At 42.9% G+C, this 14,938-nt stretch overlaps 1 protein-coding gene and 1 non-coding gene across 4 annotated transcripts in view; both read right to left on the bottom strand.

The window, feature by feature from the left end:
* The window catches only part of ino80 (INO80 complex ATPase subunit), a 217,764-nt gene that overhangs the window by 149,271 nt on the left and 53,555 nt on the right, over nt 1-14,938 (bottom strand). For all 3 annotated transcript variants that reach the window (XM_072569373.1, XM_072569372.1, XM_072569374.1), the window contains exons 6-10: nt 13,326-13,446; nt 6,034-6,242; nt 3,531-3,584; nt 2,650-2,853; nt 835-1,030 (exon numbers count right to left, since the gene is read on the bottom strand). In XM_072569373.1, coding sequence (XP_072425474.1) covers nt 835-1,030; nt 2,650-2,853; nt 3,531-3,584; nt 6,034-6,242; nt 13,326-13,446 — 784 coding nt within the window. The remainder of the gene's footprint in view (nt 1-834; nt 1,031-2,649; nt 2,854-3,530; nt 3,585-6,033; nt 6,243-13,325; nt 13,447-14,938) is intronic.
* On the bottom strand, nt 8,198-8,270 carry trnaa-ugc (transfer RNA alanine (anticodon UGC)). Its single transcript has one exon. It is a non-coding gene; the product is annotated as a tRNA-Ala (tRNA).

The following is a 14,938-nucleotide window of genomic DNA, read 5'->3' as shown; positions in this document are numbered from 1 at the left end:
ACCTCTAGTTCTAATACCTGGCCTGGTTCGTTACCCAGAACCAAATCCAGTATGGCCTCACCTCTTGTTGGCTTATCTACATATTGTGTCAGGAAACTCTCCTGCACACATTGGACAAACACTGACCCATCTAACGAACTTGAGCTATAGCTTTCCCAATCAATATCAGGAATGATTTTGTCCCCCATAACAACCACCCTATTACTGTCACTCTTCTCCTGAATCATCTTCGCAATCCTTTCTTCAACGATTCGAGGACTATTAGGAGGCCTGTAAAAGACTCCTAACAGGGTGACCTCACCTCTCCTATTCCTAACCTCAACCCAAACTACCTCAGATGGCAAATCTTCGTCCATCTTCCTTTCCACCGCTGTAATACTATCTTTGACAAGCAAAGCCACACCCCCCCCTCTTTTACCCCCACCTCTGACCCTACTAAAACATTTAAACCCTGGAACCTGCAACAGCCAATCCTGTCCCTGATCTAGCCATGTCTAGACAGTAGATTTTGATCAGCTTGGAGGGCCAAAGGGCCTGTTCTTGGGCTGTAAAGTTTTCTTTGTTCTATGTCGGCGCAACATCTACGGCCGAAGGGCCTGTTCTTCCTGTACATGTTCGATGTTCTAACAGGAAAAGCAGGTGTTTAAGTTAAGGAAGTGAGGTTTACTCAAGCTTCTGTTTGGCCACCGAAGTGGAAATAAAAGGCTCAAAAGCACCATTGTCACAAAGCAGCACAGAGGTCTGTGTGTTAGTCAACATTGACACAAAAGTCTTAAAGGAGAATGAGCTTACAGACTTTTCAGCATCAAGTACACACACTTCCATCTTTCTTACCGTAATCCTCTTGACTGACATTAACCATCACACCTCCTCCAATGTCAATCTGTCTGAAGATCACACTGTCATCCAGCTTCATCAATATTTCCTCCTGCAAGGCATCATTCCCAGAAGCTCGCTTCCGACTCATGAAGTGTGCATACAGCTCTGTTTGCGTGATTAGGAAATTCAACTTCCGCTGCTGTCTCTTTGCCTATGGGTCAACGAAAGCAGGTTTTAAAGGTTTTCTGACAGAGACAAGAAAAGAGGAGAAGAGGTCTTCCCAGAGCTCTCAGTTACAGTATCAGGTGAAAGGAGGAATTTTTGGAACATTTTTGAAGGTAACCTGTCTGACTATCTACACGTTCCTCATGTGTTCATCATAGCAAACAGGTTGGTGACAAGTACATTTTTTCTTGGGCAAGGTAACTGAACTACATGTGATACTCCAGGTATGGTCTCCCCAAGGCTTGATAGAATTGCTTAAAGTCCTCTAATAAAAGCCAATAGCATTTACTTTAGTTTCTTGCTATACCTGCAGTAAACGTTCAGTGACACATGAACAAGGACTCCAGAATCCCTCTGATATTCAACACTTGCAAGTGTCACACCATTTAAGGAACTCACTTTACTGCTTGTACAAAGTCGACAACGTGACATTTCTAGACATTGTACTTCGCCTGCTAAACTTTTGCCCACTCAACTTCGCCTCTTCAAATCCACTTTAATCATCTTTTATCTTCCTCACAACTCTCAATGTGACATAGCTCTGTGCCATTGTGAATTTGGAAATGTTACGCTGAATCTTCCACCCTAATCTTTGATTCACATTGCCACAATCCAATAGCATAATCCATTTGAAGAGTTCCATCACGTCAGTAACATTGGAGGGAATCCACAGAACTCTAACTGGTCATTAGCCATGTTCCATCCAATATCCACAAACAACATCCTTACAATCTACGTTAACAGACAGGCTTGTAATTTTGAAGGTGTACCTTTCTCACTTTGATAGCAGGAGCAAATAAACATTCGCCATTGTATTTGGAGCACTGAAAAAGACTGGATTGTGGGATACAAAGAGTAGGGGCTCATAAAAAATTCCATTCATGCTTCAGCAAACAAAATCACTTGTACAAATCCCAGATCAGACCAGATGTGGAGTATCAATTTTGGGCAATACATCTGAGGAAGGCTTTATTGGCTTGGAAAAGGGGTTATGCAGATTTACCAAAACAATACTCACCCTCAAAAGGATTAGATTATGAGGCTAGAATGCACAAATCATATTTGATTGGATTACAAACTATTTTTATTATCCAGAATAAAAAGCAAAGCCTTGAAATTAGAGCAATGGAGTCAGGCAAGTCAGGAAGCAATTCTTCAGGTAGGTACACGCTCTCCAAAAGACTGACAAAATTTTTGTTCAGCAACTACACTAAGAGATCCAAAAACAGCAAGAAAATTGAAGCCAAGATTTAATTAAATGGAGATTCAATGACCAAGTATTCCACTATGTCCATACAAACACTATATCCATACAATGAGACTACCACCCACCCCTAAAAATTCAAGGTAATACAAGCCAGTTTTACGCAATCTTTTCTTTCTTTAACTGCTCTGACCTTCGTATTATTTGAAAGGGGATTCCAGGCTACTGGTGCTGATTTTCGGTGTCGGATTGGTTAAAAGCACAGTGATCTCTGACCTGACTGGCCAGAAACTGCACAAAGGATCTATTTACTTCTCTATCTCAGAAATGTGTCCCCTGGCAATTGCTCCATGAACTGTCTAACACCCGGTTTAAAAAAAAGAGTTCAAGATCTCTCTAACCTCACGCATCTCTTCATCAAGTTTTCGCTGTTCCAGAGCCTCCTTTTCTGCTCGCTTTCGATGTTCCTTCTCTACTTTGTCATATTTTTTCCAGTATAAAAGCATCTCTTTGGTTAGCCTCCGGGCTCGAGGCAGCGTTTCTTTACAGTTTTTCTGTGCCTGGATAGCAGCCCTCCGCACCTCTCGCATACACTGGTGAGCCAGCTGGGGTCAGACAACAATAGAAGACATGTGAATAGTTCAAATTGTAGTATGATATAGTGAGCCACCATTAACTATGTGCATCACTACAATCTTCAGTCACTGAAATTGATTCAAATATGGCTGAACTAACACTGAATACCTTCAGCTGAAACTATTTATGTCAGTTCAAGTTAATACTGATTAGATTAGATGAGATGAGATTCACTACAGTATGGAAACAGGCCCTTCGGCCCAACAAGTCCACACCGACCCTCCGAAGAGCAACCCACCCAGACCCATTCCCCTATATCCACCCCTGACTAATACACCTAACATTACAGGCAATTTAGCATGGCCAATTCATCTAACCTGACATCTTTGGACTGTGGGAGGAAACCCACGCAGACATGGGTGGAATGTGCCAACTCCACACAGACCGTTGCCAGAGGCAGGAATTGAACCCAGGCCCCTGGCGCTGTGATGCAGCAGTGTTAACCAGAGCCACTGTGCCACCCCAAAACTCTTTGATATCTCAAAATCCTTTAACAATATAACACCATAAAGACAGCCCAGCGCACTGAACCCAGTTTGGGCTGCTGATTGAATTGTTATTTACACTGAAATGCTCCTACTAACTTATTTGTACAGCCCATTAATTTATCTCCAATTTGAAATCTCTCAATGCAGATTAGTCCTACCTTCTTGGTGTTGGTGAGGATCATGTTCCGAGCAGAGGACTTTTGTTTGTAGACCTGCAATGAAAGTACATACCAGTCACTCCTCAGTACAAAATAGGAACACAGCATATTGCTCAAGACCAGACCAGAGTAAATTGGACCAAAAATCCCCAACTGCAAACTCATCCTCCATGACATTCGCCAATGGTTACAGTACAAAGAGGCTTTTCAACAATCATAGTACACTTACAAACCAAATGAACAATTAATCAAGTGTTCTCCTCCCGAAAAAGGCTCAATGCTTTATTTTTTTTCTACCTCTTATCTGCCGAATCCATACAGGGTCTAAAATTGTCAAGGATATACCTATTTTTCTAATTAACTGCTGGGAAATGTTATTACACGACTCTGGAGCAGGTGGGACTTGAACCCAGGCCTCCTGGTCTAGGGACAGGGTCACTACCACTGCAAGAGGGCATTTGTTGCATTTTGTCATTATTTCCCTGCAGTTATCACAAACTTTGTTTCATTTCTGCAATTTCTGGCCAGCTGTTGTTAAAGTTCTCTCCACACCGGACTCAATGTCACCATAAAGGGAGTCCTCGGAAAAATTATGTTTTCTTCCATAGGATGAGAACGTGGTTGGCAAGACCAGCATTTATTGTCCACCCCAAACCTTCCTTGAGAAAGTGATGGTGAGCCATCTTATTGAACTATTGCAATCCATCTGGTGTTACAACACCCACAGTGTTTTAGATTAGAAGCTCCAGGATTCTGACCTGACAACAGTGAAGGAATGGCAACCATGCTGAACGTTGCCACTTCTGACCTTATGTTAGTCCCCCCAATGCCAAATTCCTACTAATATTAATTTCTTCCAATTCCTTCTTCACATCAGACAGTGTTCCCACATTTTCAATACATTATTTGCCTCCCTTTTGAAGGCAGAATTGAAGTATGCATTTAATTGGTTTGCTACCTCTTCACTTCCCATTCTAAATTCCCAATCCTGACTGTACGGGACTTGTATTCAACTTCACTAACTTTTATCTTTTGCATAATCACAGAAGCTTTTATAATTGGTCTGTACTTACCCTGCAAGCTTCTGTATATTCTATTTTCCCCCTCTTAAAATTAGTCTATTTATCTCCCTTTGCTCGAATCCAAACTGTTCCCAATTCTCAGGTCTGTTGCTTGTTTGACTAATTTTTATGCCTCTTCCTTGTATTTAATACGATCACTAATTTCCCCTGTTAGCCATGTGTGTTCTTTAAATGTCTGCCATTGCCTAGCCACCATCAGGTACAGAAAAATACTGCCACCCTCAATTTCCCCTCCAAGCCCCACTATCCTGAACACATCATTCCTTCACCACCACTGGGTCAAAATCTTGAAATTCCTGTCCCAAAAGCACCCTAGCAGAAATTGGGATGGTACTGCTCCAAGAAAGAGCTCACATCAAATTTTCAAGTGCAAATACCAATGTATCCTGGAAATGGAAGAATTCAAAAATATTATGGATCCAACTTAATAGCTGCACATACTATACAATTGGGATGTGTGTTGAGGGGACACGCGAGCAACTGCTGCTGCTCCGCCTTCTCAATTTTCACCTTGGTTCTGTTTTCAAGTCTAAGTGGTTTGCTCTGTTTCTATTTCAATACCTAACTGTAAAAGCTAATGGCAATCAGGTGCTGCAAATCAAAGCTAAACTCCACCCGAATCCATACCACATCTCCCAACCAATCCAACTTCTCCAGGGATGTGTGGGTTAGCCATTGGAAATGCGGCATTACCGAAATAGGGTAAAGGGGGGGGGGGGGGGGGGGGGGGGGTCAGTCTGGGTGAGATTCTCTATGAAGCATCAGTCTGGACCTGAAGGACCTAATAGCCTGCTTTTTACTGAAGGGATTCTATGATCTCCATGTTTGCTTAATGCAATTGCTTGCATGTCCCACTCTGCCAGCCATGCTCAACAAACAATGAAAACCAGAACTACAGAAGTATCCTAGTCTGCAGTGACAGCTATCAGAAAAGGTGCTCATTTCCTGATTGTGCAGCACCAGGTCTCGCTGCAGAAGGAATAGGCTGGTGGAAACAAGCAGGAAATCACCTGCTTCTTAGGATGACATAGTGGCTCAGAGGTTAGCACTGCTGCCTCACAGCGCCAGGGACACAGGTTCGATTCCCGTGTTGGGCGACTGTCTGTGTCGAGTTTGCACATTCTCACTGGCCACGTGGGTTTCCTACGAGTGGTCCGGTTTCCTCCCACAACCCAAAGATGTGCAGGCCAGGTGAATTGACCATGCTAAATTGTCCATAGTGTTCGGTGCATTAATCACCGGTAAATGTAAGAGAATGTGTCTGGGTGGGTTATTCTTCAGAGGGTCGGTATGGACTTGTTGGGCCAAATGGCCTCTTTCCACACTGTAGGAAATCTAATCACCACTGCAATAGGTCTGTAGAACAGCACCAGAACCTTGCTGTTTAATCAGCTTTCTGTGGAACTGTTTTAAGTACTCACCTTGGGAACCTCCTTTTTGGCAATACTGAGCCAGACCTTGCGTCGCCGTGCATTCAACTGCTCTAAGTTCAAGTGCTTTTTCTTTGAACCAAGAGGAGGAGCATCATGGGAGAACTTGGCAAATATTTTCATCTCAGTTCTTCGTGGGGATTCTCCAGATGAGTGTTCCTCCTCACGCTTCTTCCTTTTCTTCACTTTCTTCAATTTGGCTGGAAAAAATAGGCTACATTAGTAAAATAAAAATCAGCTCACAACCTCCACCCCAACACCTGCACGAGTGAACAATTTTTTTTAAACAAACAACTGTGGAGAAACCTCCTCTAAAGTCAAAGCACATTCTCAAGTAAAAGGTTACTGCTTACAGATTCAAGTGTGTGCTTGTGTGCTCAGTCACCCATTCCATTTTCATGCTTGGTCAAACAAAGCTTTTGAACAGGTTAATAAAGGCAAAATGCTACAGTAGCAAACATCCAAAATAAAAATATTGCTGGAAATACTCAGCATAGAGTCATGGAGATGGACATCATGGAAACAGACCCTTTGGTCCAACTTGTCCATGCCAACCAGATACCCAAATTAATCTAGTCCCATTTGCCAGCACCTGGCCCATATCCCTCTAAACCCTTGCTATTCATATACCCATCCAGATACCTTTTAAATTATGCAATTGTATCAGCCTCCACAACTTCCTCTTGCAGCTCATTCCATACACAAAACACCCTCTGCGTGAACAAGTTGCCCCTTAGGTCTCTTTCATATCTGTTCCCTCGCACCCTAAACTGTGCCCTCTATTTATCCTATCCATGCCCCTCATGGTTTTAAAAAGCTCTGAGGTCAGCCCTCAGCCTTCAACACTTCAAGGAAAACAGCCCCAGCCTATTCAGCCTCTCCCTATAGCACAAGATCCCACTGTAATCTGAGATAACCTTCTTCGCTGTCCACTTTACCTCCAATTTTGATGACGTCTGCTAAACTTACTAACTATACCTCTTTTGCTCACATCCAAATCATTATACAAGTGATGAAAGATAGTGGACCCAGTACCAAGCCTTGTGGTACTCCACTGGTCACAGGTCTCCAGTTTGAAAATCAACCCTTCACCACCACCCTCTGTCTTCTACCTTTGAGCCAGTTCTGTATCCCATGAGATCTAATCTTGTCGAACACCTTACCGAAGTCCATATAGATCACATCCACCGCTCTGTCCTCATCAATTCTTATTGTTGCTTCTTCAAAAAACTCAATCAAGTTTATGAAACATGATTTCCCATGCACAAAGCCATGTTGACTATCCCTAATCAGTCCTTGCCATTCCAAATACATGTCCATCCTGTCCCTCAGGATTCGATCCAACAACTTGCCCACCACCGATGTCAGGCTCACTGGTCTATAGTTCTCTGGCTTGTCCTAACCACACTTCTTAAATAATGGTACCACGTTAGCCAACCTCCAGTCTTTTGGAACCTCACCTGGACTATCGATGAGACAAATATCTCAGCAAGGGGCCCAGCAATCACTTCCCTAGATTCCCACAGAATTCTAGGATACACCTCATCAGGTCCTGGGGATTTATCCACCCTTATGCGTTTGAAGACATCCAGCACTTCCTCCTCTGTAATAAGGACATTTTTCAAGATGTCACTATCTATTTCCCCACATTCTACATCTTCCATATCCTTCTCCACATGAAACATTGATGCAAAATACTCATTTAGTATCTGCCCCATCTCCTGCGGCTTCATACAAAGGCCACCTTGCTGATCTTTGAAGGGCACTATTCACTCCCTACTTACCCTTTTGTCTTTCATGTATTTGTAAAAAATGCTTTAAATTCTCCTTAACCCAATTTGTCCCTTTTAGGTTAGATTAGATTACTTACAGTGTGGAAGCAGGTCCTTCAGCCCAACAAGTCCACACCAACCCTCTGAAGAGCAAACCACCCAGACCCATTCACATTTACCCCTTCACCTAACACTACAGGCAATTTAGCATGGCCAATTCACCTAACCTGCACTTTTTGGACTGTGGGAGGAAACCCACGCAGACACAGGGAGAATGTGCAAACTCCACACAGACAGTTGCCTGAGGCCGGAAATGTACCCGGGTCTCTGGTGCTGTGAGGCAGCAATGCTAACCACTGCCACCGTGCAGCCCAGAAAGGAAGCGGAGAATGCGGGCATCGATCCCGCTACCTCTCGCATGCAAAGCGAGTGCTCTACCATTTGAGCTAATTCCCCAGGTATTTCTCACTTAAGTATACTCCTACTACATTTATACTCTAAGGATTCACTTGATCTCTCCTGTCTATACCTTACATGTGCTTCCTTCTTCAATTTCTCTAGTCATCCAGCCTACACCTACCAGCCTTTCCTTTCACCCTACCTGGAATATACGGTCTCTGAACTCTCGTTATCTCATTTCTGAAGGCTTCCCATTTTCCAGTCGTCGCTTCAACTGCGAACATCTGCACCCAATCAGCTTTTGAAAGTTTCTGACTCATACCATCAAAATTATCCTTCCTCCAATTTAGAACTTCAATTTTTAGATTTGGTCTAACCCTTTCCATCACTATTTTGAAACATGTCTGACAATATCAGTGAAGACAGAAAAACAGTGCAAGTTGTTTCATCTCCAGATACTCAAGATACCATGGGAGACTTGGATAGGATTAGATTACATTACTTACACAGTGTGGAAACAGGCCCTTCGGCCCAACAAGTCCACACCGACCCGCCGAAGCTCAACCCACCCATACCCCTTACCTAACACTTCGGGCAATTTAGCATGGCCAATTCACCTGACCTGCACATCTTTGGACTGTGGGAGGAAACCAGAGCACCCGGAGGAAACCCACGCAGACATGGGGAGAACGTGCAAACTCCACACAGTCAGTCGCCTGAGGCGGGAATTGAACCCGGGTCTCAGGCGCTGTGAAGCAGCAGTGCTAACCGCAGTGCCACCGTGCCGCCCACAAATAAATAGACAAAGTCTTTTCCCTGAGGTCAGGTAGTCCAGAACTACATGGTATAGGTTTAGGGTGAGGGGGAAAAAGATATAAGAGACCTAAGGGGCAACTTTTTCACGCAGAGAGTGAAATGGAATGGTACGTGTATGCAATCATCTGCCAGAGGAAGTGGTGGAGACTGGTACAATTGCAACATTTAAGAGGCATTTGGATAGGTATATGAATAGGAAGGGTTTGGAGGGATATGGGCCAGGTGCTGGCAGGTGGGACTAGATTGGGTTGGGATATCTGGTCGACGTGGATCGAAGGGTCTGTTTCCATGCTGTACATCTCTATGACACTATACCAGATGCATCCCACAAGATGCGCAGTGGGACTCGTCAAAAAATCCTCAGGCAAGACTACACAGAAATTGACCAGGAAGTTTAAACTTTTCACGGGCAATTTCTCAACAGCTGAAACACAAATTCTCCAGCGAAGATTATGACTTACAGTCAGAAACTCTGGAGGCATTTCCACCAGCAGCTCCCTCTACCCTTACCTCCTGAGGTTGCCCATCCACAGCTTTGCTGCCATGCTCTCCATTTATCCACAACCCTCTAACTTGCCCACCATCCTTGGCCCTCATCCATCACCTTAACTCTCCCCTGTCTGCCATTCAATCCCATCATCCCCTGCCCTTGACACCCTGCTAGCAGCAGTGGGTTAAGTAATGAATCCACCATATCCGCAAACATAACCCCAACTTACAGTTACTTGTAATTTAAATTCGCCATCTAGTTCTCATGCACATGTTTCCATCCTGAGCATGTTCAGTATTCTTGAATAGCTCAAGTTTGAGGAACATATCTTCTAATTAGTAACGTTACAGCCTTCTGAATTTAACATAGAGTTCAACAGCTTCAGATAGTGAACATTTTGCTGCATCATTTTTTATGTTGGAATTTGAATCTTGTTTTTCACATTTTTCCTTTCACACAGTTATTATTCTGACATTTCCACTCACTCCTATTAAATGTGTTGTTCCTTTACCACAAACACTACCACTCCATTTGTTATTCCATGACATAGTTTTCCTTCAATCTCTCCCACCCTCTACACTATTTTAGACCTTCACTTTCATTCTTCCTCTTCCCCTCCAAGAGGGTACAGTTCATCAGGGGCCTATGTTCCTTCATTTCTGAAGTCATTTTCAACTGCATTAAATCTATTTTGCTGTCTCCAAAAATAATGAGATTGGAGTATTTGCAGAGCTCTGATTTTACTCTTTGAACAGGTAATCACCTCAAATCAGTGCCCATTTTGCACACAGTACCAAGTTTGAGCCTCTCCAATCAATTTTCCTGTAACACATCACAAATTATACCCTATAAAGGCTGCAACTATGGCATACTATTGCTCCTTTTCCTTCTCAAACAATCTGTAACCTTTACATGATTAACCACACAATCCTCTTTTCTTCCCTCAGCTGGAAGAGTTCACTTGGTTAAACTTTTTTTTTTAACCTGTACCATCACCAGAGAATCATCTGCAGCGATTTATCTGTGTGACTATGTAGTTAACTCTCCAACTTCTCAAGAACATAATGTTCAAGCCCTCTTTCATCAATCTACTGCCTCGCATCTTAATCTACACATATCTTTTCAGGATCTATAGGTATGCTGACAGCACCACCATTTCCTCACTGCCTGATTTACCACTTACCTGATATCCAATTCTGGATGAGCTGAAGTTTCGTCCAATAAATATTGGAGCAAGTGGAACTGTCTTTGAACCTCTCTACAGCTTATATTGACATACCACATTCAATTTGATTAAAGGCGTTTCATAGGAGTGCATGGTACCAAACTCTCTAATATGCAAGGAAAGAAGAAATGTTGTATTATAAGCTGGGTCAGAGATAGATCTGGAGGAGCATCCTAAAGGAAGATATGGAGAGGCAGGGAGATGATAAGAGTATTCAAGGGTCTATGGCTTACAAGGTTAAAGTCATATTAATAAATGGCAGTATCAGCAAGTGGTAGTGCAATGAAAATCAGGGATGGGCGACAAAAATTAGTTAATCAAACTCCTTCAAAGGGTTATGGTCATTGAGTCATACAGCATGGGAACAGGCCGTTCTGCCCAAATTGGTCCACGCTGACCATGGTGCCCCACTTAGCTCCAATTGTCCGCACTTGGGTCATACCCCATCCATGTGCCTACCCAAATTTTTTTTAAAAATTCCTCTTGTACCTGCCTCAACCACTTTCTCTAGCAGCCCATTCCATATACATACCACACTCTACGTGAAGAAGTTGCCCCTTAGGTCCTTCTCAAATATTTCCCTTGTTGCCTTAAACCCATGCCCTCTTGTTTTCAGTTCCCCATCCCTCGGAAAAAAACTACATATATTCAATCTTGTCTACACACCTCATGCATTTTATACACCTCAATAAGGTCACCCTCATTTTCCTACGTACTAAGGAATTGAGTCCTGTCTGAAACAACCTCTCCAGATAACTCGGACCTACTTGTCCTAGCAACATCCTCGTAAATCTTCTTTGCACATTTTCCAGTTTAACTATGTCTTTCCTATGACAGCATGACTAAAACTGTACACAATACTCCAAGTGCACCTCACCAACAACTTATACAACTGTAACAACCTCCCAACTCCTATACTCAATGCCTCAATCGATGAAGGCCAGCATGTGGAATGCCTTCTTCAACACTGTCTGTGACACCGATTTCAACAAACTATGTACTTGTTCTCCTAGGTCCCTCTGTTCCACAACACTCCTCAGGACCTTACCATTTACCGTAGACCTCCCAACTTGGTTTGACTTTCCAAATTGTAACACTTCATATTTCTCTGCTTTGAATTCCATTTGCCAATCCTCAGCCCTCTTCCCCATCTGATCAAAACTCCCCATATGTTTGATGACCTTCCTCACTATCAACAATACCTCCTAATTCAGTATCAGCCAAAAATTTACCAGTCATCTGCCTTAACTGTCGTCAGGCTTCTTAAATTAAACTGCATTGGTTTTAATACATCAGTCTTACCTCATTCTCTGTCTTGCTCTTACATTCCTTGATTACTTGACTTGCTCCCCTACTCAACTGTACCAGCCTCATACTTGTCTTTTCTCACTCTTTGGGTGCCATTCCCACTCCCCTCTTACAATTTAAAGCCTCCACATTTTCCACCCCGACGCAGATCTTATGTTGCATTAGTTTCAAGTACATCGCCCAAAACTCAGGCTTGTTGACATCCAAAGAAAGGAAACATGTGCTGCTTGATGTGGAACAGAGGGACCTAGGAGAACAAGTACATAGTTTGTTGAAATCGGTGTCACAGACAGTGTTGAAGAAGGCATTCCACATGCTGGCCTTCATCGATTGAGGCATTGAGTATAGGAGTTGGGAGGTTGTTACAGTTGTATAAGTTGTTGGTGAGGTGCACTTAGAGATACAGAGGATAGAAAGATCTGGAAATAAGCAAAATCTTAATTTTAAAGACCTCCTTAAAAAGAAACCAAATGTTGGTCAAAGACTATGAAGGCAATGGGAAAATGAGACTTGGTGTGTTTCAGGACATGAGCAGCATTTTTGATGACCAAATCTAAGGAGGCTAGGATCTGGGAGACCAGAGTGTATATGGAGGAATAAACGAATCTGTAGACAATACAGAAAATAGTTTAAGCATTTTATCTCAGATTATGCTGAGGTAAGGACAGGTTTTCCAATGTTAGAGGTGTACATGGTTGCAGTAAAGATCTTAATGCAGGTGGAGAAAAGTGTTAGTCAACACATCATGGGGTCATACTTTCACAGTTCACATGAGAGATGGATGGATAATAGTCTAAATAATAATGTCTATTGGAGAGACAAATGATCAGGTGCTCTTAAATCTCAGTGACAAGAAAAGCTTATGATGGTGGAGGACACAGTGGGGAAGGGTTTAAGGTTCAAAGCTGCTGCTGGAATATGGAGCAGTTTTCACAGACAACAGGGCCATGGGTACTTTACGTGATCCAGCCATTCTTTTGTCACTGAACCAAACCCCCTCAGTGACTACTGTCTCAGGTTGAACCAGAATGTTCACAACATCACTGGTCCTGAACTAAGCTTCCATCCCCATGACCCCTCTGCCACCAAGCCTACATTGTTCACATCTAGATTAAAATCAATATTTAACCAGTCCTCAACTCTTCTGTGGACATACAATGTAAAGACAACACACACATGGAGGAGGGTAGGAAAAATCTGCACTAAGATACAACTACACAAGCAGTGAAGGAGCTGAGGAAACCAGAAAGAACCAGTAGAACTGCTCACTCACCCTTCATTTTCTTCTCCTCTTTCTTCTTTTTCCTGCTGGGGCCCAGGACATGGCGCTGTTGTTCGTAGAAATGGTCGTGTGTGGACAGTAGACCCGTGCTGTAGTATCGGTATTGCTGGAGCTGGAGGGATTATACAAACTAAGCATTACTTCAAATGGAGAAACTTGCAATCACACCATTAGCTTGCATGCAGTGAAACGAAGTCAAATCTAATACACACAACAGATCAAATAAATGTCCCAATACGTCAAGGCAGTAAGACTAGAGTTGGAGATGCCAGTGAACTGTAGATGTGAATAAAGGTTTTCAACATGTGGGTGATCATCATCAGATGGAGAAGTGCTGGAGAACCAAGAGATCACGTACGTCACTGAGGGCAAGCATTATGTACAAGCAGAATAGCAAAGGGATGCAGTGTTTTCCAGGACCTGCAGCTTACTGATAAAAGGTTGGCCACAACAGCATTGGAATAGTTGAGTCTGCAAAAGTCAAAGATAAGGATGAGAGTTTCAGAAGCAAGTGAATAGATGCTTTGAACATGATAGGTAGACACTTGAAGAGGCGGTTTTGTGGTGACCGTGGACAAGGACAAAATTCAGTGGTAATGTGGTTGGAGTCAAAGACCATGACTTTTCCATTTTTAACTGGAATATACTGCTGATTATTATTTCAAAAGGAAAAGCTGAAGAATTTCCAAACATCTTCAACCAGAAGTGCCATCTCAGTCCCCCAGCATCACAGAGGACAATGTTCAACCAGCTTTATTCACTCACACATTAAAAGACTGGATTCTGCAGAGGCTACAGGCCTTGACAATATTCTAACAACAGCACTGAAGACCTGTGCTCAACGTTAGCACACATTGTTAGCCATAACGTTCCAGTATAGCTACAACACTGGCATCTACACAAAGTGGAAAATAATCTGGGTACATCCTGTCCACAAAATACGGTACAAATTCAACCCATTCAATTATCTTTCTGCCCACTTGAAATCAGCAGCAGCAACGTAACTGAAGTAACTTCAACAGTCACTGACACTTAGTTTGGGTTTTGCCAGGGCCACTCCACTTCCGACCTTGAGGCAGACTTGGTTCAAACACGAACAAGAGCTGAATCTAAGAGTTTGAGTGACAGTCGCTGCCTTGACATCAAGGCAGCATTTGATCTAATCAACAAGCCTCTCTTCTGGTTAGATTCATACTTAGCACAAAGATGACAGATTGTTGGAGGCCAACCATCCCAAGCCCAAGACATAATTGCAGAATGCCATCTGGGTAGTCTCCGAGGCCTATCTTTAGCTGCTTCATCAATATATTGGCTCTATCGTAAGGTCAAAGGTAGAAATATTCACTGCTAACTGTATAATGTTCAGCACCATGTGACTCCTTAGATACTAGGCAATCTGTATTTATATGTAGCAAGTGTGGACAACACTTACACTCAAGCTGATGTGCCAAGTTGCAATCATGCCACTAGTATCAGACAATGACCATCTCCAATGAGAGAACATAACCATTTCCCCTTGACATTCAATAGCATTATCAATTGAATATCCCACTAACAACGTCCTGGGGTTACCATTGACCAGAAACAAAACTGAATCAGTGAGA

This window comes from Chiloscyllium punctatum, chromosome 4 (genome assembly GCF_047496795.1).
Source record: "Chiloscyllium punctatum isolate Juve2018m chromosome 4, sChiPun1.3, whole genome shotgun sequence".
Classification (NCBI taxonomy): domain Eukaryota; kingdom Metazoa; phylum Chordata; class Chondrichthyes; order Orectolobiformes; family Hemiscylliidae; genus Chiloscyllium; species Chiloscyllium punctatum.
This window is presented reverse-complemented; position numbering and strand designations above follow the sequence as displayed.